We start from the raw sequence: 25,790 nt of genomic DNA, 5'->3' as shown, positions 1-25,790 counted from the left end.
ATCAACAGCAATTTTAGTTCCATAAGAGCTGAATATTGAACACATGGTATAACATTTATTAGTTAAAAAATAACCTCATGAAGTATCTCACACATTTCTTGAGACATCTTGTAGAATAAAATGAACTTCATGAGATATTCCTAAAATGTCACAACTTTGAACAACCTGTACCAACTCTACAACAAAACTATATCATCAGTATTAACCCCTTCAGTATGATGACATGATTTAGTTTTTCTTCTTGCTACCTCCAGATGATCATTCTTAGTTCATGAGATACTCTTCAAACTGGAGGTATTGGATACAGTCTCCATTAAACTCCTCACTAGCAGGGCACTCTCTTACAGCGAATGAAATTGCATAAGACTGGAAAAATAAAACAGATGTGATGTTCTCATGTAGGAGGAGTTAATTAATATCTAAAAACATAAATTTTCTCCTGCCTTAGCACAGTGTGTTATTTAATATCTAACAATTACATGTAACTTTTCTCCTATCTTAGCTTAATGTGTTGTCTCATACCTACCAACACATTACAAATTTCTTCCCTCTTAGCTTGGTGTGTTGTCTGATATCTAACAATACCTATATCCAAGTTTTCTCATGCTTAATATTGTGTTGCTATCTCACATAAGGTGCTCAAGTGTGAAGGGAGATAAAAGGCCAATATGTCATACTGTGAGATTTCAGTGTTAAAATATAAGAAAAGAATCTAACTTCTGCTTTCATTTTGTGCACTAGACTGTCTTCACTTCTAAGCACCTCAAATCTAACTTTCCTCATGATTCAGTCTAATTAGTTTGTTGTCAGATATTTATCAACACACAATATTCTTCTGACTTAACTTAGTGTGTTGTCTGATATCTAACAACACATCAAACTCTTCTGATCAAGCCATGACATGTGGTGTTCTTCAATACCTAACTATATATAAATTTTTCTCACTTGTCTAACAATACACACCACTATTTTCCTCTTAGCTCAGTGGGTTCTCATGTCTAATAACACATCAAACTTTCCTCTTCTCTCATGCCTTAGGTAATGCTCTACCTTTCTTTGCTTGGTGTGTTGTCCAATATCCAACATATCACACATTTCCAGTCCTACGGCTCAGGGTGTAGTTCAATATCAAATAACATTTCCATCCCTCTTGTCTTACGCCGAGTCGCTGTCACCACGCTGCCAGATGCACACCATGTTGTTTGAGGTGACAGCTACAATGTGTGTCCCGCCATATGACACTGCACAATTGTCAACTACAATATCATAAGTGTCCAGACGAAGCTTCCTTGCCTTCTCCACCTGCAATGGGGCATCAGTACTGGGTTATAAGTACAGTACATTCACTCCCCATTACATGTCAATGACACTTAGAATGATAATTAGTTAACAGTACATATCCTACTTTTCTCTTCTCTCAGTATATCGTCTGATTGAGAGTGAGGAACCTACTAGGAGAGTGTATGTGAATGAGGTGGAGGGAGGGTGGGAGTGATAGAAGGAGGAGGGAGAGGGAGATTGGGGATGGTTATTATTGCTGTTGTGGCCTCAGGCTCATCTGTAAGGGAACCCAGTGAACTCCAGGTTGGCACTGCCCTTCTCATAACGTCCAACATCACTCCTTTTAAAGGACACGGAGGGAGTAAAGGGAATCAGGCAGCTCTACCACTTGGTTATATCAATGTAACCATTTGAAGGCATCACTGTCCAACACCAACATTATATCTGGGTTATAATTATTGAATGGAGAGTCGGAGACTGACTCGAAGAGTATATGAGAGGTTGAAGGAACCCAAGGATAAGGTAGAGGGAACGAGTTGGGAGGTATATGTGTAAGAGTGGTGTATGATGCAGAGAGGGCCACCATATGGCAGAGAAAAGGGCCGTGTGGTGGTGATTTGTTTGTGGCCACATCCTCCATGATCATGGCATCTTGCTACTGGGACAGACAGACAGATAGTTACATATATAGGCAGATAGAAAGACATATAGATACCGATAGATAAACATGACAGACAAACAGTCTCGACTTTAAGTGCAGCACTATGTAAGCAGTAAACTACCAACAATACTGTACAATGAAAATACCTACGAGTCTTCTTTATGAGGTAAAAACATCACCCTAACTTCTTTCTTAGTTCTTTCCATGATGAGTCTGAAACAGGAATATTTTGGCACAAAGTGTTCTGAAGTGTTGGTTGGGAAAAAATTGGATGAACATCCTGCTTTAGTAGACTATGTCCTGGATAAGCTGTTTCTCACTCCCAGACATAATGTAAGTAAGACAGAGATATAGAATGCCTAGTGTGGTCCAGTGAAATGGGGTATTCTTCCTGTTTTTATTTCAATGTAGGTGAGGGCACCCACCATTCACTCACTTGAGGTAGTATAACCTTCAGGTGATGGCACACTGAGTAACAGGCCAAATAGGTTTCTGCAGTCTAGAAAGCCATTTACTATGTTGGATGGTAACAATATAAACAAATGGACACCTGCTGGCCTAGTGGGTCAAGGTGATCCAACTGCATGTTCCCCATTAGGGTTTACATCCAAGTTAACTGTTCATTCCACTCACGAAAAAGTAACTTAATGGTTAGGTCTTCATCCATCCATCATCCAATCCTGTGTTGCCCCATGAAGAGCGTAGGAGCCCGGGGCTAGGCAAGTTGGTCCTGACATTTAAGATGAGAGTGGTCTTACTGCTCATAAAATACTACTCAGGGAAAAGTAACTAAATGGTTTGGGTTTACTGTTCATATAATACCACTCAAAGGATAGTGACTAAATGGTTGGGGTTTATTGCTCATGTAACACCATTCAGGGAAAAGTGACTGAATGGTTGAGGTTTACTGCTCATAATGCTGCTCAGGGAAAAGTGACCAGTCACTCTCATCTTAAATGTCTGTATGAAGCAACATAGCACCGAGCCCCTATGGTCCTGGTGGGGGAAATAACTGAATGATTAATAGGCAGATGCACAAATAAACAAGCTTGCATCAGTACATGTCTGATTCCAGCCTCGGCATGAAGTCCTTAGACTGCACCAGTGACTCACCTCAGCGTCCTCCAGCTCAGGCCACTCCAGGATCTTGATGGGTTCGACGAGAGGTAATGGTGGCCCCTGGGTGAGAGGGCTGGGAATCTTGCCTGTCACGTGGTCAGCCAAGTCATACACCCACAATGCCCCTTTGTCGTCACCACACACTAGGATACATGAACCTGCGCGCAACACCACACATTATTAATTCACACATCATCACCACAATTATTATTACAAAATCATCATGATCCCTTTTTCTGATTTAAGGACTGAGACTGGATCCAGAAAGAGTAAGTATGAAAGAGGAGGAACCAGGAAAAACATGCCTAGAGAAATGGGGAAGGAAAATGCATGATATTATATATATAGGAACATCATCCATGTGGTAGGTGGGGGCGCTCACCATCCACTCACTCGATGTAGTGCTGCTATCGGGTGTCTGCCCTTTCCTCTCTTCCATCCTCTTCTGTTCTTTCCTTCATTCTTTCCTTGTCCTTCTGCCTACAGGTGACTTTACACTCCCTCTTCTGTCTTTCTTTCCTTCATTCTTTCCTTTTCCTTCTGCCTGTGGGTGACTCTACACTGAGTGACAAGCTAAATGGTTTCCTGTACACCAGGAAACCATTTACTAAGCTGGATGGTAACCATACAGCCAAATTTTGGCACTTGGTGGTTTAGTGGGTAATTACTGCACTCCAGTCAGATTGAGCTGGTGAAGGTTTATATCCAAGGGGTGGTTGGGGTTGATTGCTCATGTAATGCCACTCAGGGATGAGTGAGGCTGGCCACTCTCATCTTAAATGTCAAGACCGACTGCCTAGCCCCGGGCTCCTACGCTCCTCATGGGGCAATGTAGGATTGGATGATGGATGGATGGATGAACATGATCCAACTGTGGATCATTGTTTATCAGTACTCTGTAATGGTATACATACAGTATGTCTTCATTATGTTGGGGATGCTCTAGAAAATATCATCATCATTAATGTCCAGACCCTTTTCAGCAACATTTTTTCATACAACCAGTAGTTAAATTGGGAGAAACTGATTTCAGCTTTATAGACACCAATGGTCCTTAAGCTTTTAAATGAGCTCTGGAGTTACTGCAAAAAATGACATAAAAAGGGCAACATAAAACAAAGCCCTACTGATACAATAATGTAGATGCTCAAGATAAACCAGAAACAAAGGCATGAAAATGAAGAAAAATTATAAACATTAAATACAAAATAAAAAATGAGCTTCTTACGTGGGTCAACCCCCATATTCATATAATAGTTGTCTGTGTCACTCCAACGTAGTTTGAGCATCATCTCTTCCTTTACCACTGTCTCGAACTGACTACCGCACCTGCAATAAACAAACACTTGTCATGCTTAAATGCCTAACCACTTCAATCCAGGTGGAATTCTTGTTGGTAATGGTATATGCTTGCAGCTACCTGATGATTTAGTTGAGATTCAGATAAGGAAAACCCTTTATACTGGGGGAACTTATTAATACCATACCAAACAGCTCCATTTCAAAAGTCTATCCTAGGTGCAATGAAACAGCCAGCTAGAAGAAAGAATAAACTATAAGGGACATCACCAGGACTGAAAATGCTAAATTATCCCTTACAGCATCTGTCTTGTAGGGCAACAACAGCAGCTTACCACTGAAGACAGGGAATTTCATCCCGTGTCAAAGGGGCTGCAGTTCCCTAAATTTAGGAAAGATTATTTTCATACATTTCAGCATTTTGACTTACAGTAGAGGAGAAGGAAGAGACTGAGGATGTGGTGGAGAGGTATATGAATGAGGGTAGTGTGAGTTACATAGGGAAGATTGATGGAAGTAGCTAATTTGTTCATGGCCACCCCTCCAGGATTATTATTATTATTATTATTTTTTTTTTTTTTTAATGCAAGGAAGAAGGAACCAAAGGCCAGGAACCCACAAACTGTTCCCCTTATTTAAAAAAAAAAAAAAAAAAAAAAAAAAAAAAAAAGTGAGCCAAATTCAAGAACTGTTCATTTTGAGATGCCTGGATACACTGTATTTGAAAGACTGAAGATCATAGGCAGGAGGAAATACAGAGGGAGACAGTTCCAGAGCTGACTTGTTGCATACATGATGGACAAGGAGTAACGGTTAACTCTTGCAGTAGAGAGTTGGACAGGAAAGGGATGAGAGTTTGTTGCTTGAAAGGTGCCATGCACCCGCCATAGTGGTGGAGGGAAGCAAGCAGACAGTTCAGAGGAGCAGTGACCATTGAAGTTCCAGTAGAAAAGAGACAAAGATGCAACAATGTGACAAAGTGACAGAGTTTAAAGAAAGCCAGTGAAAGGAGGAGGGATAATGAGATGAAAAGCCTTTGACTCCACCTTGTTGAGAAGGGGTGTGTGTGGGGAGCCTCCCCACACATGAGAGTTGTACTCTACACAGGGGCCGATAAAACCCGGGTATAAAGTCAACAACTGTGCAGGGGTACAGATGGTATGGAGTCGGCTTAGCACACCTAATCTCTTGGAAGCAGGTTTTACAAGAGAGGTAATATGGTCTTTCCAAAACAAATCCCGAGACAATAAAACCCCAAGTGAGTTTAAGATGATGCAGGACTGAGCTAGATATTGTCAAAAACTAGAGGGTACTCCTGTGGAAGATTTTTTTTCATGCTGACAGACGTAAGAACTGAGTTTTTGATGCATTTAAAACAACAAGATTATTTTTACTCCAAACAGAGATATGAACCAAGTTAGACACTAAGTGTGCCATAGCCTCATCCCTTGTTCGTTGAAGTAACTGCTGAGATGGACGCTGCAGGAAGTGAATGGAGTGGTGAAGGGTGGCGTCATCAGTGTATGAGTGAACAGAGTTAGATGCACAGTACAGCTTAGAAGGTCATTGATGAATAAAAGAGAGCTGGTGATGGGACAGAGCCCTAAAGAACACCATTACTGATAGCTCAAGGAGAAGAACGGTGGCCGTCTACAACAGTGGCTATAGAACGACCAGAAAGGAAGCTAGAGATGAAGGCACAGATAGAAGGATAGAAACCGTAAGAGGGCAGTTTGGAAATTAAAGATTTATGTCAGACTCAATCGAAAGCCTTTAAGTTGTCAAGTGCAATAGCAAAGCTTTCGCCAAAGTCCTGAAAGGAGAATGACCAGGAGTCTGAATGGTAGGTAAGAAGATCGCCAGTGGAGCGTCCCTGATGGAACCCATGCTGATGATCAGAAAGAACGTTGTGACAGGAAAGATACTTTAAAAATTTTGTTAAGAACAGACTCCAAAACTTTTGAAATAAGGATGCTGAAGCAATTGGGCGACAGTTGGAGGGATGGGAATGATCACCCTTCTTTGGTACTGGCTGAATGAGGGCAAACTTCCAGCAAGAAGGATGAGTGCATGTTGACAGACAAAGGCGAAAGAGTTTACCTAAACAGGGTGTAAGCACAGAAGCACAGTTCTTGAGAACAACAGGAGAGACCCCACTAGACTCATATGCCTTATCAGTATTGAGGCCAGTGATGGCGGAAAAGACTGTACATCAACTGAAGAATTTTAATGTCAGCCTTGATGAAGTCAAAGGGGGAGAGTGATGGAGGAACAGCACTGGAATCATCTAAGGTGGAATTAGAGAAGGAAGTCTGGGCAGAGTTCTGCCTTATCAGTAGAGGAAAAAGCTACAGAGCCATCAGAGTGGAAAAGTGAAGGGAAGGATGATAAAGTACAGTTGTTAAAAAGGTTTTCGGTAAGGTGCCAAAAGAAGAAGGAAGAATTTGAGTTAGAGAGTTCTAAGCATTTAGTACAAATGAAATTACTTTTAGCAGTGTGAAGAACAGACTTAGCATGATTCTGGACAGAAACACATAAGAGATGAGGTTCAGGAGTGGGTTGGCTCCGATAACTTTTGCAGGCCTTCTCCTTGTTGTGAACAGCATTAGAACAAGTGATTTTTTTTTTTTTTTTTTATTTAAGTGGTTATAGAGAGATACCGCAGATAAGTAGACCTGAAGAACAGTATGGAATAATTGCACTTACACTGACTTGGTGGCCTGTTTCAGGACATTTGCCAGGGAGAATATATAGATCTGGCCATGGAGTGCACACTTGGCTGCCAGGAGGTCATCACGCAGCATCACCACAGAATCCAGAACCGTTCCATTACCATCAACATCAGGCAATAAGAATTCTGTTCGTTCTAACCTGTGAGAACAAAGATAAAGTAAAGGTAAAAGTGGGTACACATCACTACAGAATCCAGCATCATTCCATTACCATCATCAGGCAATAAGAATTCTATTCGTTCTAACCTATGAGAACAAAGATAAGGTAAAGGTGGTGGCAGACTCCATGAGATGCCTGGCCACAGTGCTCATCTCCTCAATTTAGGCCTCTGAGCATGTGGCACTCCACCATCCTTGTTACAAAGATAATCAGGCTATTTTATATTCCTCACTCTGACTTTTATTCTCACCTAAGAATGGGTGAGGTATCGGTATGACCAAGAAATCAATATCAGGAGAAACACAAAAGAGAGAACTATCAAGAGCATGTCTAATGAAATGGGCAAAACACTCATTCACACAATTCAAGTCCCCAAAATCCTGGATATGCCCCACAGGACGAACCACCTGCAGACAGTACACCCTTGATATAACAAACTAATTGGTACCAAAGTCTTGATGTTAAAGGCAAACACCATGCTGTTTGATAATTTCCCAGGCACCATGGCTTTTACCGAACAAAGACAGCTAAATACAGAGCATCATTTGGCCGTACAGTTGTACACAATAACATACAGCTAGGTCTAAATGGCTCTTTTCCTCAATAAATGCTCTACTTATGGCTCCTCTCATGATACTGGTCACCCAAAGACTGATGCAGCATTCTGCGCGATGTGGATGTGCGCAGGTGTGTGTGTATATGTAGGAAAGCCACACTGGTCAGTGTTTCCCCCACGTCCATTCTTTTACCAAACAAAAATTTGTTAAATGAATATAACATTTGGCCAGCTTGAGGTGGTCATTAAAACCAAAATTCGTTAACCCCTAAAGTACACAAATCTCCCCGCCAGCCTACCCCAAGAACTGCAGAGAGTGTCCGATTTTTCAACTCTTGCCAAGTTAAAATGTTTTCTTACAGATTTCAAGGGCTTGAATTCGGACAAATGAAAATGTATATTTCACTCTCATATGACTAATGGTTACCGTAATATCAACCGTCCAAAAATAAAAATTGTTACCCCTCGCTTATTCATTTCATTCATCACCTAATCCTGTGTTGCCCCATGAGGTGTCACTCCTCGATTCCAAGCTCTCTCTATGATCACTTCACCACCTCTCTAGGGACTCTGTCAGAGGTCTTCTCCAAATCAACAAAAACAAAGTACAGTTACCTTTTCTTTCCTATATATTTTTCCTGAAGTTGTCGGGGAAAAAAAAAAAAAAAAAAATTACCTCTCATTGGCTTCCACCTTCTTTATATCTATCTTCCACGCAAAGAGTCCGCCATCACATCCAGCTATGAGTGAGTCGTGTGTGGCAGAGAAGGCCAGGTTGTAGACATCACGTGCCACAGCCGGAATGGTCAGCAGATGTGTCTGTGATACATTGTAGTCAGGCATTGAAGGCACACCCACGTCCCATAGCTGGATTTGCCCATCTTGATGCCCACCTAAGAGAGAAAAGAAATTGTTTTAAAAGAGGGAACAAAAGCTAATCAGGAAATGGATGCTTGATGGTCTAGAGGGTTATAGCACTCCAACTAGGAATGACCCATGAGGATTTATCTCATTACTATAACATACTGTACCAGAATTTTATATATACCATTCTTGCTATCCCCATAAATTTTTACTACTGTACATCAGCTTAAGAGATTTTCTGAACTGGAGTAGTTAAATATGTCATCATCATCTGGACCTCCTTTCTCACCCTAGGGCCGGGTGAGTAGCAGCATCCAGACAGCCAAAGTTTGCCCAATTCAGTGGGCCACCGTTCCATTCACTCATCATTCAAGCCCATGGAATCCTGGCTCTATCTGATATGCCAAAAACTTTCACATTTTGTATTTTCACATAAACGTATCTGATAGACCGAATGCTGTCACGTTAAAAAGAGGTTCAAAATCCCTGGACATGCGCTTCTCCACACAAAATTCATACAACCAGCTCGATCTGTTGTCAGTCTCTTCTCCTCACCAACTTCTATACCTCTCTTCCTCACACACTTATCCACCATATCTCTCCACCTTCTTCCTGGCCTACCTCGCCTCCTCCCTCCTTCAGATTAACTCAGATATACATTTTTCACAACTCTATTGTCATTCATTCTCTCCACATGATCATACCATCTCAGTACATTCTCTTTTGGTGTCCACAGACTTCCTCGAAATGCATCTTTCACGAATCACATTATTCCGTATCCTATCCACTCTCTGTACTCCACATACATTGCTTAACAGTCCCATCTCTACCGCTCTTACTCGTGACTTTTCATTTTCATGCCACACCATAAGCTTACAACCGAATGTTAAAGTTGGCACTAACACTCCTTCGTGTAAGTCTCATGCAGCTGCAACAACCAAGCCTCTGTTTCTTATCAAGGCCTTCACAGCATCAGCTACTTTCCTTCCTTGTGTCATTCCACTTCTTTTGCCATTTTCCTCTCTTATCTATCACTGTACCCAGGTATTTCAACTCTCTCACCCATTCCAGTCTCTCTCCATTCACTGTAACATCACACTGGGAGCCATCTTCTCTCTCAATAACCATCACTTTACTCTTTCTTACATTTACTCTCAAGGCACGATGCTCACAGACATCTAATAAACTCTGTACTAGTCAACCAAGCTCTTGTCTGGTATTTGCAAGTAGTACTGCATCATCAGCATACATAAAATTTGAGATATTCCATCCATCACCATTCATTACCAACGCCAACCCTCTCTCCATTACTCGTGTTTTTAATTATCTCATCAGCCCATCCATAAATATATTGAACAACCATGGGGCCATCAAACAACCTTGTCTCACGCCCACATCGATTGTGACCCATTCACTTAGATGCCCATTTACCCTTACACATGCCTCACTACCATCATAAAAACTCTTAACGGCACCTAGCAGCTTACCATCTACACCATACATATGCAAAACCTTCCACAATCCTTCTCTGTCTACTTTATCATAAGGCATATTAAGCCTTTTCCAGATCCATGAATCCCACAAACACCTTATAGTCCTTCTCACAAGCCTTCACTATCTGTCTCACTGCAAATATTTGATCCACACATCCCCTATAACTCCTAAAGCCACCCTGTTCATCACTCACTAGGACTTCTGCTATCTCTCTTACTTTCTCTGTAATACTTCTTCCACACACCTTCCTTCCATCTACACCGTACATATGCAAAACCTTCCACAATCCTTCTCTGTCTACTTTGTCATAAGGCATATTATGCCTTTTCCAGATCCATGAATCCCACAAACACCTTGTAATCCTTCTCACAAGCCTTCACTATCTGTCTCACTGCAAATATTTGATACACACATCCTCTGTAACTCCTAAAGCCACCTTGTTCATCACTCACTAGGACTTCTGCTATCTCTCTTACTTTCTCTATAATACTTCTTCCACACACCTTCCTTACATCACTCAACAAACTTATGTCATGATAATTCTTGCACTTACTTCGTTCACCTTTATTTTTGTACAGAGGTATAATCGCAGATTTTCCATTCAACTGGCACAGTTTCACTCATCCATGCCTTCTTACATATCTACAACAAACACTTCATTCCACTCTGTCCACAACACTTAATCATCTCTGCATACAACTCATCAACACCAGCTGCTTTCTCATTTTTCTGCTGTTTCACAGTGTTCTTCACTTCTGCAAGTGCCACTTTTCCTGGCACTGCACTCCTTCTCTGAATACCTCTAAAACTAATCATGTCTACAGCTGCTCAGGTCTCTCCATTCCCATTCATCAGACTTTCAAATAGTCTTCCCATTTGGTCCTTACTTCATCCCCAAGGGTTAATACTCTACCACTTACATCCTTCATTCTTTCAAATTTCTTTCCACTGTCACTTCTACACTTCTGCACCTCTTTCCAGAATAACTTCCTATATTCAATGTAATTTGCATTTACTTCTCTTCCTAGATCATCATGTACCTCCTCCTTTTTCATCTTCACTAGTCTCTTTACATACTTCTTGCTCTCAATATATTTAGTTATTTCAATTGAACCCCTGTCCTGTATCCACTCTGGCCACCTCTTCCTCTTTTCCTCCACTGCTCTCTTAACCTCTTCATCTCACCATGCCGTACCTTTCCTCTTTGCTGATACTCTTGCCACACTACACACCACTTCAGCATTCCTAACTAAGCAATCCCTAAATGCATTCCACAAGTTGTCCAGATCCTTTTCACTCCAATTCACTGACTCCAACTCCTCCCCTACTATGGCCCTGTATTCATCTACCATTTCTTTAATCCTCAGCTTCTCGACTTTCAAAGACTTTCAGTCTCTCTCCCTGACTGATCCCCTCTCTCTTGGTCCACCTCACTCCTCTCAGCTTGATCCTGCATACCACAATCATAAGATCTGACAAACCCCCACATCATCCTCTCACTACCCTCAAATCAGCAACACTTCCTAGCATCAATTTCTCTATGAGCACATAATCAATCAGGCTCCTTTCAGCATGATCTCCGTTCCCTCTGTACCATGTTTATTTATGTGGATCTTTATGTTTGAAGTAAGAATTACAAATGCACAACCTCTTTTCCTGACAAACATCCTTCAGTTACTTTCCATTATCATTCTCTCCTAGTACTCAATTCTTACCCATTTTATCATTCACAGTACTAGGGCCTACTCTCCCATTCATACCACCCATTACAAGCACTTTATAACTCCTCAGCATTTCTCCTAATACTTCATCCAGCTCATTCCAAAACCTGTCTTTCTCTGTCTCACTCCTGTCATCACATATTGCATACACTACTATCACTGCCACTTTCACCTTCTCAAACTTGAACTTGACATACTGTACATACATCTTGAGCTGATACATTTGTAATCTCTCATTCTATTCTGTCACACTTCATTCATCAACAAAACAACTCCTTCCTTGCATCTTCCTCACCCATTCATGCCCGGCCTTACACATTTCACACCCTCCCACTCCTCCACTTCACACCCTTTCATCTTTGTTTCACATAATGCCATCACGGCATATCGCACTCTTGAACACATTAATCATTAATCATTACTTCCACCCTCTTGCTCTCCTCATTCACATCTCTCACACTGCACATGGCCATGCAAACCTGCCCATTTGGTTGGGGCCCTGGGCAGGTATTGGGCCCTCCAAAGCATCTGCCATGATTTAGTGATTTTTGATAGGGGAATCAGGGAGACACTTAACCCGGCAAAAAATCCTGGTTATATGATTACCACCCAACATGGTAAATGGTTCCCTGGGTACAGGAAACCATTTGGCTTGTCACTCAGTGTAGAGACCATATGGCACACTGACTGTGTGGATGATGGCATCCCCACCCACCACCAAAACATATAATTATCAATAATGCCTACAATACAAAAAGATTTCCCAGCTAACTACAGTACTCTGGCGATTGGCTGATTAAAATGAAAAATACGATATTAGTGTGAAGGGGTTTGGTCCAAAGGGTGGTTGGAGTTCAGGCTATTACTCAAATAATGCCACTCATAGAAGAGTGACTGGTCAATCTCGCCTTGAATGTCTCAAGTGAGCAGCTGCATCCTGGGTTCCTTTGTTCCTGTTGAGGTAATACACAACTGAGAGATGGATGAACATTAACAAGTACATCATCATCCTAACTCATCCCTCCCCTTCCTTAACCCATGGATTGCGAGCCACAGCTGAGGCTGGGTAGCATCACGTTGTGAGCCACAGCTCAGGCTATGCTGATAGTGCATCACCGCTAACTAGGCTACTCCACCCCTACCCAAACTTATGAATGGCACTACGCAAAGACGGAGAGAGTGAGATTTTTTCTTTTCACCAGATAATGCCCTGGATGTTTATCTTCAACTTTATAATAAACAAACACACACACACACACAAATCACTACTCCCCTACGTAAACTTACGCATGGTCCTATGCAAAGACGGTGAGATTATTATTTTTTTTTTTTCACCAGATGATGCCCTGGATGTTTATCTTCATGTTTATAATAAACAAAAACTAAAAAAAACTTTTTTCTTCATTTTTTGCACACCATGGGGTGAGATTTAAAAAAAAAAAAAAGGTAATTGCACAATCCACAGGTGGGGGGGGAAAAAAAAAAAAAAAAAAAAAAAAAAAAAAAAATCATGCAAACTGCTCCCTAATTTTCTTCTGCTACAACACACTTCTCCTTTGTTGATCTTTCCACTCTCACCAGTCTTCCAATTGGAATAATCATCCCCAAACCTATGTCACAGAATTCCTTTCATCACTATCTTGAATTTATTCCCACCTAAACTTACACTTCCCTTCTCCAATAATCTATGGTACTCATTTTCTCATCAGTAATACTCTACCATCCACACCCTCTATTTAGGTATTGCTCCCATATCTATATCTCATTCCTTTGCTCTGCAGTGACATCTTATTACTCTACCACTTATGTGTGACACACTGAATTATCATAATATCTACAACTGCTAATCTAGAAAAATAAGTGTAGGTTAATTTAAGTTCAAGATTCAATTTTAAGTCTTACAAAAATATCAAATGATACTCACAGAACAACCATGTGGCCTTCTTTGGATGGAACTGCAGGGAGTTTATAAGAGCCCCTGCTTTGCTCGGTACCGTGCGAAACATCTGATAGCACACTCCAGCATCAGGGTGCATGAGGACAACCGTGGAGCGTCCCCCAGCTGCGGCGAGGATTGTGATACTTTTCAGGCCAAGGTCGTCCAGTGGGATTCGTGACCAGACTTGAGCATACAGGATTTCTCCCGCTGTTGCTCTACAGGGCCAACAATTATTAGATATCAGAATACAGCATGCAGTACAGCTAAAGTAAATACTTGTACATTATACTTTTTTCTAAACAACTCATACAGCAAGATGTGGAAAACTTGGCAAATCAGCTTTAAAAAAACTTTTTTTTTTTCTTTTTCTTTTTTTCTTTTAAAGGAGCAACTTTTCTGTTTTATACTGACTTAAAAGGAATAAAGAATATCAAATAATGACCACACTGAGTGACAACCCTAACTGTTTCCTGCAAGCGAGGACACCATTTACAATGCTGGGTGGTAACCATATAAACAACACATACATGTTCTCTATGTGTCAACAAATAGGTTGACAGAGGGTTAGTGCCCTTCCCCATGAAACAACTAACTCAAAGTCAAACAGCCACCCCTTAGGGGATTATGGCATCTGGCTACAGACAAAGAGATCAATAGACTCAATGAGGATTTGCATTATTACATCAGGTCATATGCTAAGTGACTTGGAGATTATGTATAGTATATAGATTTCTTCCTTAGTGATTTATTCTGCACATTTGACTCCATCTGATAAGTGTATGTGAAGCTACAGAATGTTGTGAAGTTTTTTTGGCCTATCTGATGAAGCCAGAATTCTGTGGGCTTGAATGATGAGTGAATGGAAGCGTGGCCAATTGAAATGGGAAAACTTAGGCTCTCTGGACGTTGCTACTCCTCACCCTGCCCTAGGGTAGAAAAGGAGGTCCAGATGATGATGATAATGATGATGATACATCTCAATGTAGGTCAACCTCACTATAGAATGATCTGGTTACATTCAGGAAAACCAATTCTATAATGACTGATCATATGGTAAAAGTAGGGGTCAGAGCAATTACATAAGCAAAAATCAACAACTGTTTACCAAAAATGGTGCTTTGTGGGGGAATGCATTGACTGCATATGCAGAAATGATCATATACTGAAAAATGGTGCTAAAATGTTAAGATCATATAAGTAAACAAACATAATATATAACAGATGACTGTAAAATAAAGTTGGCCTGTATTCTCTTTTATGTTACTGATGCAAACTATATCAGTATTAAACAATACAGATGCCATACACATGAATGTTAAGGTGAAAAATGCAGAACAGACTGCCCCCTCTGCAACCCAGAATACAGCCGATGAATCAGTACGGTATATTGAACTGTAGGTATTGGCAGCTACTAGATGGGTGGCTACAACTGGTATTAACCCTACGAGGTACTACCACGAGAATGAAATGTGGCCACAAGCTTGGTAATTAGCCATGCAATCACTACTCTCACACAGGAAACATTCACCTAAAACAACACAGAGTCAAAATCCAAGCAGAGACTAACACCATTACTAGTGTTAGTCCTAATCTCAGATTACTTTTTTCCCCATGGTTACCAGGAACTGTTACGAAATACCCTTTTTTTACTATAACCTGGCCTGAAAATGCCATATCTCATTTTGACTGATCAGCTCTAGCAACAGATTAACACTAGAATACGATGCCAGTCATGAAGAAGTGCTATGGAAAGAACGTACATCTGCAGCTTTGTATTTTTCTGTCAGTGAACTGCAAATGGATGAAAATTTGGGCCCAGTTAATGTGAAAAGGGTATAACTGGTCTTAGCACACTGTTTAACTTCCAGTCACTAGATTTCATCGGCTATACTATGAGCAACCTAATACTGGGGTTCCTTTACAGGAGGAATGGCATAATTTTTGTCTGCACACAACCAGTGCTGCATGCTACATGTATCTTACGTCTTTGTACTCCGATTGTACTTGAGGATGACTCCACCATCAGTTACATTAATGAAGCAAACAGACGAACCGCCACAGGTTGCTACAATGTCAGTGGTGTGGTGTTGCTTATCAGGGTGGGGCTCAAAGGAACATTGCCAGATCTGTAGTGAGAAATTAATATAAAATTACAGCAGACACTCACTATAAAGCCAACAGTCCGTTATATACGATGCTCCCCCCACCACCATGAGGTAGGATTCAGGAAATGTTTGAAATTAATATGCAGTGTGGCATATTCTAGTACTAAAAATAATAACTATACCCACCTTACACTAACCTCGCCCATTATTTCACCCTTCTGCAGCTTATTTCACATCTTTGTCATAGCACTTCATGATTAGTACAGTATGACTATAGTCTGCTGTTACAACCCAGCAACCATGATGGTGAGAGGGCAAGCTCAGGGCCAGGTCAGAGTAAAAAGGGTAGGAAACACATGCACTGCGACCCAATACACCCAATTTAACAGACATTTTTCGCTATAGCTGATGGAAGCTGGGTGGCCATCACGGTGTCTGTTAAATCCGATATCTGGTCAATCACAGTCCATTAAAGCAAGGGTATAGTGTATGATATAAACAAATGTTCCTCTTGTGATCCCAGGCTTATCTGAATGTGCAAATGTTGAAGTGTAGGCTGAAGTTACCCTTATCTTACAGTAAAAAATCAGCTTTTCAGGGGACAGGGAGGTAGGTGTGGGATGTTTGCATAATACTGGGGCCAACCCATGAAGCTGTCCCTTTCCAGCAATGACTATGAACCATAAAACCAACAGATAGGTGCTTGGTGGTCTAATGGGTAGAGGAAATCCATAAAGGGCTCAAATCCAAGGACTGGCTGGGGTATATTGCTCACGTAAAGCCATTCTGGGATGAGCAATTAGTCATTCTTGCCTTAATGTCTGGAGTGAGTGGCCTGGTCCTGGGCACCTAAGTCCTGGAAGGGCATTAAATGCGTAATGTCAGCAAATACACACAAAACCCATCTGTGAATATTGAACTGATAAACTGCTGATGCTTCTCCAACTTATGTACTTTCTCTTTCCTTGGTTTTTATTCTATCTGACTCTACTTTCAGGGGTAAGAAAAGGGGCAGAATGATGATGAATATCAATTTGCACGTACCAACACAATAATTCATGCTTTATCATCACTTGCTTGTGGCCATTCCTTACAGGATTAAGGCATCTGGCAATAGACAGACAGATAGATGTATAAATTATCATTCCACAAATAACACTACACAGTAGATTACTTTGCTTAATTCCTTCAGAAGAGTGTCAGAAGACTTTCCTAGGCTGTAAACAGGCACAATAATCAGTTTTATACCTGTGTCTGCACATCTGCTGGATCGTTGTTCTTTGAGTGTGTGCGTAAAAAGTACATGGGTTGAAATTTGTCTGCATCCTTCACTTTGCTAACAACAGGCTCACTGAACTTGTAGCTGGGATCAAAGCTGTAATCTATTTTTGGAGGTGGCTGAGTCTGTGAAGGAGAAAAATAGACTGGTTACAATTACTGTACAGTACCTGGGAAATCGCTGAGTCGGCAAAGGAGGAAAATATGGTACAGTATAAAACTATAATTAGCAAGTAATACATTTTGTGGTAGGTGGGGCGTTCACCACCCACTCACTCGATGTACTGCTGCTCTCGGGTGTCTGCCCTTTCCTCTCCTCCATCCTTCTTTCCTCATCCTTCTACCTATGGGTGACTTTACACTCCTTCTTCTGTCTGTCTTTCCTCTTCCTTCTGCCTGTGGGTGACTCTACACTGAGTGACAAGCCAAATAGTTTCCTGTACACCAGGAAACCATTTACAATGGTGGGTGGTAACCATATAAACAAATTTTGGCACCTGGTGATTTAGTGAGTAATTACGGCGCTCCTATCGGATTCAGCCGGTGAAGGTTTATATCCAAGGGTGGTTGGGATTTATTGCTCACGTAATGCCACTCAGGGATGAGTGAGGCTGGTCACTCTCATCTTAAATGTCTGGACCAACTAGCCTAGCCCCAAGCTACTATGCTCCTCGTTGGGCAATGTAGGACTGGATGAGGAATGAATGAATGAAAGTAATATAGTTAAGTCATCACATGGAGGGGCAAGCCAACTTTAGTCATGTTAGTACAATGGGATTCTGATCATGAAGAAATTGTATCTTTCTTCATAAAGTGTGATTTCAGCGGATGAAATGTTCTAATGAAAAGTACTGTACAGTAATGTGAAGGTGAGTTTGAGCTGCATCTTTCTTCATTATACTCTAATTCTGCAAAAACCAACCTAATTTAAAGCTATAAAGGCATCAAGACACAATTACATGTAAAAATTGGGGTAGATGGCACTAGGTATTTAGCTGAGATGCTCATCTCTATAACTCTGGCCCTTGAGACTGTGGTGGGCTGTTCACCTACACTCCTGGGATACAAGGCCACTGCATCATTCAGGTTACCACAGTTACCGGTACCTCCCCTTAGTATTACCTTAGCTACTCATCTTACTTACACACCCACAAATGGGGGGAAGGGCACTCGAGTCACCTTCTGCAGCCCACAATTTGATTCAAACCCTGACACTGAGAGAATACAATTTCTCTGGTAAAAGTGTAAGAATGGCTTTGGGTTAGTAAGGGACAGAGGACAAAGATGACTAGTGTTTAGTGTGAAGGTGCAGCCTGGGACTGAAGACATGTCTCTGTGGATGACTGTACATCTTTGGTACAGTATTACGTAACAAAATATATCAGAATATCAAGAGTATTGTATCATCAAATTAATGTGGTACGGTAGCCTTTGGTGACCATCATCCCCTCATTTTATCTAGTGCTGCCTACTTCTTCCTAATATGACCCTACACCAAGTGACAACCCTAATGGTTTTCTGTAACCCAGCAAACCATTTACAATGCTGGGTGGTAACCATAAAACCAAATAACAGGGTGATAAGCAGCCTTCCATAATGCCCATTAACTATAATTGTTCTATTTCATGAAGGCAGTTTGGGTGGGGCGCTCTGGGACCTCACTCTGTTAGCTCTGTTGCCACATCGTTGCCACACACATGCTCTCTCTCTCTCGTATTTATATTAACTACTACTAATTGTATTTTCTTTATTTTTTCTCTTGTTTTCGACTTTTTTTCCACACCACCCCTGAGATAAAAGTCTATAGGTGCATTTTTTTTTTTATAGCTTCCATGGCGGGAGACTGACCAAGTATGACCCGCTCACGCAGGACTGTCCCTCGTGTCACCACCGGACAACGTTGCAAAAGCAACACTGACAAGTCTTATGAGATTTATACTATACTATAGCTTTTTTACTGAATTACATCTATACAAAGTGTTTAAAATTCATTGATAAGTAGTTCATTCATTCATTGCCAGACGCCATGTATCCCACACGGGGTGGCCAAGGGCTTAGAGTTAATTGTTTTACAGGGAGGGGCACTAATCCTCCACCAACCCCACTTAGTTACTAGCTTAAAATAGGAGAGAGAGAGAGAGAGAGCACAAATAATTACACGTGTGTCGGCGGCGATGTGACAACAGAGCTAACAGTGTGAGGTCCCAGATCGCCCCACCCAAACTGCCTTAATAAAATAGAACGACTGTAGGTGGAGTTACAAATGTGGCATCCATCCAGGAACCAAACCTCAACACTTTTCCCCACATCATACTGTGGCAAGATGCTGTCCACCGCAGGGGAACATCAATTTACTGCACAGAATGGCCCTGCTTGCCTGCAATTGATGGGTCTACTTGCCAGACATTCCAAGGTTACTTTGCCTGCAATTGATGGGTCTACTTGCCAGACATTCCAAGGTTACTCTACTACTTCTTTATTACAAACATAAAATAAAAATATCCTCTCAACTCCTTTGCTTGCCACTAAGAGGAGGATGGTAGACTGCAGAAGAGCAAGGTCTTCAGTCTGCAGTCTACCGAGTTTATGTTCAAACGTGCATGAGGCTGCAACAACTACAACAATGATAACAACAAGATGCACCCACCTTGGCTCCAGTCTTCAACTTCTTCCTTGATTCTTCTTTGGTCTTTGATTTCTCTGACATGATGAAGTAAACTTGTTGCCCTGATCTGTGTTACACCATAAAATTAAGTGCTGAAATCAAATGAAATGTTTTAGCACAAAATAATACTGTATATCTACAGTATATGTAACACAATAGGGCAAACAAACACATACAGCTGATTCTCAAGTAACATGGTTAACTGTCAAGTGTTGCTTAAATAAATGCTGTCCAAATCTATACTCCCTATATGTGGCCTAACTTAGTTCATGTCCTCTCCAAGTTCAACCTTTTCTGGAGGTGGCTACCATCATCCATTCACTTGATGTACTGTAGTGCTGCCTGCTTCTTCCTTCACCTTTATCATTCTTTTTCTGTGTCTGCCCTCTTCTCTTCCTACTTCTCCCATCTTTCTTATCACCTTTTATTACTTTTCTTTCCTTTCCAGGTGGCTTTACATTGAGTGACAAACCTAATGGTTTCCTGTACGTGATGAAACCATTTACAATGCTGGGTGGTAACCATATAACTAACTCATGAATTCCCTACATATCAACACGTGGGTCGGTGGAGGGTTAGTGCCCTTTCCTGCATAACAACCAACTCAAAGACAAATGGCCACCTCCTATGGGATTATGGCATTTGGCTATAGTTAGATAAATCTTGAAAGAAAATCCAGCCGACATACTACAAAGCAGGGATAGGGCCAAATATGTGTATTTGTAACTGTATATGAAAATGTCGAAAGTTGCATTTGCACGGTACTGTACAGTATTGTACTTGTATCTGATCCTACGACTTGCCATATCTGCTTCAAATACAGTCAAGTACAACAATCATGTACAAGTATTTGTATTTGTACTTGCTAATACAGTAGCTACAGTAAAATCAACTCATGACAAATTAGTGAAGCTATGCTACTTGTATCTGTATTTGTATTGGATCTCTTGTAGCTATTTGACCCCATCCCTGCTATAAAGTTATACAAATTCTTGTGAAGTTTGCAGACGTGCTAATGGTAATGTCAGCAAATTCATGAAAGTCTGACAAACATATTCACTTCCACAACTTTTTTTTTTTTTTTTTTTTTTTTTTAATATGACCTTTCCAACAGTGAGGTGTTAACCCTCACACAAAGCAGATGGTTAAATTAGCAAACAGGTTTCTTTAAAATATGAGAAGTCCATGATATTGTCACTCAGAGCCAAGGTTGAGCAAAACATGGCTCTGATATTCATGACCTTTGCATCTAAACAAATCAAGAAAATACATCTCTGGTCCCAACCCCTGGCCTTTTTCAGTCCTAAATATGGTACATTTCAGATGATCATTCATGGGCAATACGCAATTCATTTAATGGGACTTATACTAATCAAGAAAGCCACATCTTTTGGTTCTGGCCTGGGCATTTCTTGGTTCGACCTTGATGTAGTTACCTACCTCCAGCAAGAACTTTAATCGTGGAGGGAGTGGTCATGAACAGTTGCAGAATATCAATTGCAATTTTGGAAAATCATTCAAGGACTTCAAATTCCAAAGATTCCTTCAAGAAATCTTTGTTATATGGTAATGAATTTGTCGTGGTTTACAAAACTGCTCAGTAAATTTTCAAAAGATACGAAATCAATATACTGCACTGTATTTTTGCTTCCAGTAACTAGTACTCATCAATACAAACAACTTTTCCCCTGTGGCATTTCCTTTGCAAATTGGTTTGATATTAATAACCCTGGGGGATCTGGGGGGATGAAGCCACCCCCAGTTAGGTGTCACCTGCAACAGAAAACATTGCCAAAATTCAACAAATCACTCAAAAAAAAAAGTATCAGGAAAGAGAAATTTAAATTATTTGAATGTAAAAAAAAAAAATAAAATGGGTGAACTTGTAAATCTTTACCGAATACCCAAACTGCAAGAGCACCATGTTGACAAGCAATGGTGATATGTCTTAATACCCTTTGGGAACAAACTGTATATTGACATAGCATGGTGAAATTACAGTGACACTGAATTACAGCTGTACCACACATCAAAACTGATGGGACCAAAATATATCTATATCAACCAAAAAGCTTTGCTCCATGCAAAAGAAAAAAAGGGGGGGCTGAAGAACAGAAACTGTGAAGTCACATTAAAAACAAAGCAATTCAAAATACTTGTATCAAGTCAGGAAGAAATGCAAGGAATCAAAATACAAAGACTTCAGAACAATTAATCTGACCATTACCCCTACCCAATTTCGGCCTGCGTTGTGCAAAATATGGTTATGCAATAATTACAAGCTTTCAGTCTGATGCCATGATGTTCAAAGAATCTGGTATATCTATTCTATATCTTATTACATATTTCACCAAGTAAACTAAGCACAGACAAGGACATATTTACAACTAAACATTCTACCTAATTTTTACACAAAAAAAGCAAATCTTGCTACATTAACGTATGCACTCTCAGCCTTTTAAAAATTTAATATTTACAAAATGGTTACAAGCTAAATACCGTATAACTGACCCAAACCAGTGCTACATCAGATATTCAAAGCACATAATAATTATGAATAATTTTACAACTAAATGCCTGCATCCCGCTCACCACTGCCTAACCGCCCCACCATCAAAACAACACAAGTCGACACTGGTCACTCTCTGAAGTATATTTTTCGCAGCGTTTCGAATTCATAGGTTACCTGTTGGACATATAAAAATAACGAAATAAATCTAACACGGTTAAATAAACAAATGGATATGCAAAATAGTGTGTCATAAATTACGCATCCGCCTTCCGCGTAGATGGAGTGAAAGCGGGAAATTCAAAGTCATCCGCAATGCCCTGTTTCACCCCGCAACATGTCTAGTTATGGCAAGAATTGTTATTACCAAAGAGTAGGGAGATATTGTCAAGGTCATAACAAATAAAGCCTAAGAGGGGTTCTTAGAAGGTAGCGTGTTCACCATGACTACCAATAATGAACTGGCTTTAAAAAAAAAAAAAAAAAAAAAAAAAAAAGCAGGATATGACTTGTCTGTTCCTCATATTTACTGTACATCATTTGCATACTTGCCATGTTACTTAATTGATGCTAATGCCTTATATAATTTCCTCAGGTATTGGGGACATCTTTGTTTTAAAAGTATACACATTATCCACTTTCTTGAAAATGAGTCCAAGGCCCTCAATTCACATTCTCATATACAGCAATCACAAGCATAATGGTCATTGCTTTGTCAATAATACAAAGGACGAGGACAAATGTACAAAGAAAGCAACTGGATCCAAGGATGAAATGGGGTAGGAGCTATTCTTTCTAAAGAAAGCATTCAAAGAAAACAGCAGCATGAAGTGATAGGCCTTCTATGAGAGATGGTAAATGGGCCAATAGCGAGCCAATAAACAGATGACGATAGAGAAGTTACTGACAGTGACACTTGGTCAATCCAGATGAAAAGTGTGAGTGGCAGAAGGAGCTGCTACAGGAATCAGAGTGTGGGTGGTGGAATGAGTTGCTACAGGAGCTAGAATGTGTATCAAGTAGCACCACTACAGGAGCAAGGGTGGCAGGTTAAGTCCCTATAAAAACAGAAGTACTGTACACTAGTAAGGAGAAGTACAGTATAGCTACTGTAATACATTAAAAATGGTATGGCTAAACTTAAACATGGGGCAATCCAGAGTGAACTCTTTAGGACGGTCTGGAGGTATTCCCCTGGCAATTTTTGGAGGCCAATAGAGTGGACAGGCATATATCAGTGGTGGCCAGGATAGCACAAGCCACACCTCTAGCTAGACCACTGGTCATAAGTACAGAATGAGTAAGCAGGCACCGATAGTTATGACAGGAGCCAATTACTGGGCTGACTGCAGATAGGCTTGAGATCCTTACCCCTAAAATTTCTGTTTTAGATATAGAGTTTTTTTTTTTTTTCTGCAAATGTAGAAATGGCGACTCTGGTGCACAAGTGCAGTATGGCACATTCTACCACTGGTAGTTCATTGTTTGAATCCTGGATTCTGTGACAGCACCAGTTAATCTCCCTAGGTAACTTGGGATATGACATAGATATGATGTCCTCCTCTGGAAGGTTAGGCAGGATGCAGATCCACACAGGCCTGTCTGCAGTCCATTGGTTTTCATGTCCAGATGAACCTAGGGCCACATCACCAGTGACAGGACCTAGTAAATGTGATTGTTACAGTATCTGGCAAACCCTGGTGGGAACCAGGAATGCTTAAAATGGTTACACTATGAAACAACAAGCTGTCATTTTTTTCCCCCCTATCAGAAAGAAGAAAGTCTGGTTAAATCATAAGACAAACGATAAGACAGTGCAGGAACAAATGTTCAGCTCGGCATTAACTGATGGATAGGCTGAACAACTGTTCAGCTCATCATTAACTGACGGATAGGCTGAATAACTGTTCAGCTTGGCATTAACTGATGCATAGGTTGAACACCTGTTCAGATCGGCATTAACTGATGGATAGGTTGAATAACTGTTCAGCTCGGCATTAACTGATGGATAGGTTGAATGTTCTGAAATAGAGAACCAAAGTTTGTGAAAAAAAAAAAAAAACTGAGTCTAGATGACAGCTCATTGTTCCTCTTTGGTTCAGGTGGCAAAGAATAAAAATTATCTTATGTCTAAACCTCTTCTGGACAGTAAAATTTTTTGTTTTATTCTTGCTTCCTAATAAAGTATGTTCAGTCTGGTCAGACGGCATTTTATTACTACTGTACATGTTCAATATAATTCTACGTTTATCCAGCAGCTGATGTATTTTCATCATAAATACATTATGTTCCAAAATAACTGCCCTGTTTTAGGAATTACCAAAACATAATCTTCCCACTAGGAAACGTTTCATTGCTATTTAATCACTTTGGTATATTACTTTTGTAACCTCCAAATAACTTGATTCACCTCAAGAGATACTGTTCCAACATAGGAGGTTAGATATTGCATTCATTAACCCTTTCAGTCCTGTGCCATTCTCCTAAGCTGAATAGCATCGCCTGAAAATAACAAGAACAAAACAGACAAATACGTTATTGCGGTACCAGTAAATGACACTTCTCTTTCCACTCAACTCTTAACAAATGGGGATGAAGAACACTTGATTTTTAAACGTTTATGCACATTTTAATTATTTTTTACACATGTTGTTCTTTTGAAACCTATGTTACACAGCTTACATATACTTAGTGTGGCAACAATCACAAGGGACAACCCTGTGTAGAGGTAAATTTATGCAGCCAGATAACTTAATCCCAGAGGGGGTGACTGTAAACAAAACTGTCACCAGGACATCTTGTCCTCTGACATCAGGAAGGCAGCCTGATGATTATGAGTGAGCGAGCCATGTTTGCTCTCAGTTAAGTTTGGAAATGAGTGGGCCAGCCCAACCTAACTGTCATGCTATGCAGAAGCTAATAACTTTACTCCTATGTGAAGTAGAGTTGAAATCCTTTCTGCATGTATAACATTCCTTCAATATATTTCTTATCAACTACAAACTCACCCACAAAATCGAAGGAACCCCATGAAATCTCAAATTTTCCAACGGAGTGTTCGGCTCTAATAGGTGAACGCCTCAATTACAAAATCAATTTTTAAAAGATATTCAGTCGTAACGCTGTATTTTCTGGCATCAACTGTAACAATTAAATATCAGAGATTAGAGGGAAACTGTGATAACATGGTGCTTGCTTGTTCATCACGTGCTCACAAAGAGTCCTTTACTGGTGAAAACTAGAGAGACATGGAGCCAATTTGTTTGTGGTCACTCCCTCCAGGATTAAATAATCTAACACTTGACAACAGACAGATGACAATGGCCCTACTCTGTAAATCATTGGTTTAATTCTCTGACAAAAAGAAATGGCAGGCATAACCCAAGTCACATTAACAAGCTACAAAG

At 40.5% G+C, this 25,790-nt stretch overlaps 1 protein-coding gene across 1 annotated transcript; it reads right to left on the bottom strand.

The window, feature by feature from the left end:
• Positions 1 to 931: 931 nt before the first annotated feature.
• On the bottom strand, positions 932 to 19,967 carry LOC145408475 (leucine-rich repeat and WD repeat-containing protein 1-like). The gene is made up of 9 exons (XM_080279212.1): positions 19,857 to 19,967; positions 17,180 to 17,335; positions 15,810 to 15,952; positions 13,812 to 14,041; positions 8,485 to 8,701; positions 7,067 to 7,231; positions 4,290 to 4,390; positions 3,056 to 3,219; positions 932 to 1,302 (listed from the first exon to the last, which is right to left on the bottom strand). The coding sequence occupies exons 1-9, from the start codon at positions 19,914 to 19,916 to the stop codon at positions 1,156 to 1,158; spliced, it is 1,383 nt and encodes a 460-aa protein (XP_080135338.1). The 5' UTR covers positions 19,917 to 19,967; the 3' UTR covers positions 932 to 1,155.
• Positions 19,968 to 25,790: the final 5,823 nt, after the last annotated feature.

This window comes from Coenobita brevimanus, chromosome 8 (assembly GCF_032717465.1).
Source record: "Coenobita brevimanus isolate Jiangsu-jjx chromosome 8, ASM3271746v2, whole genome shotgun sequence".
Lineage (NCBI taxonomy): Eukaryota > Metazoa > Arthropoda > Malacostraca > Decapoda > Coenobitidae > Coenobita > Coenobita brevimanus.
Note: the sequence above shows the minus strand (reverse complement) of the source record. Positions and strands in the feature narration are given on the sequence as shown.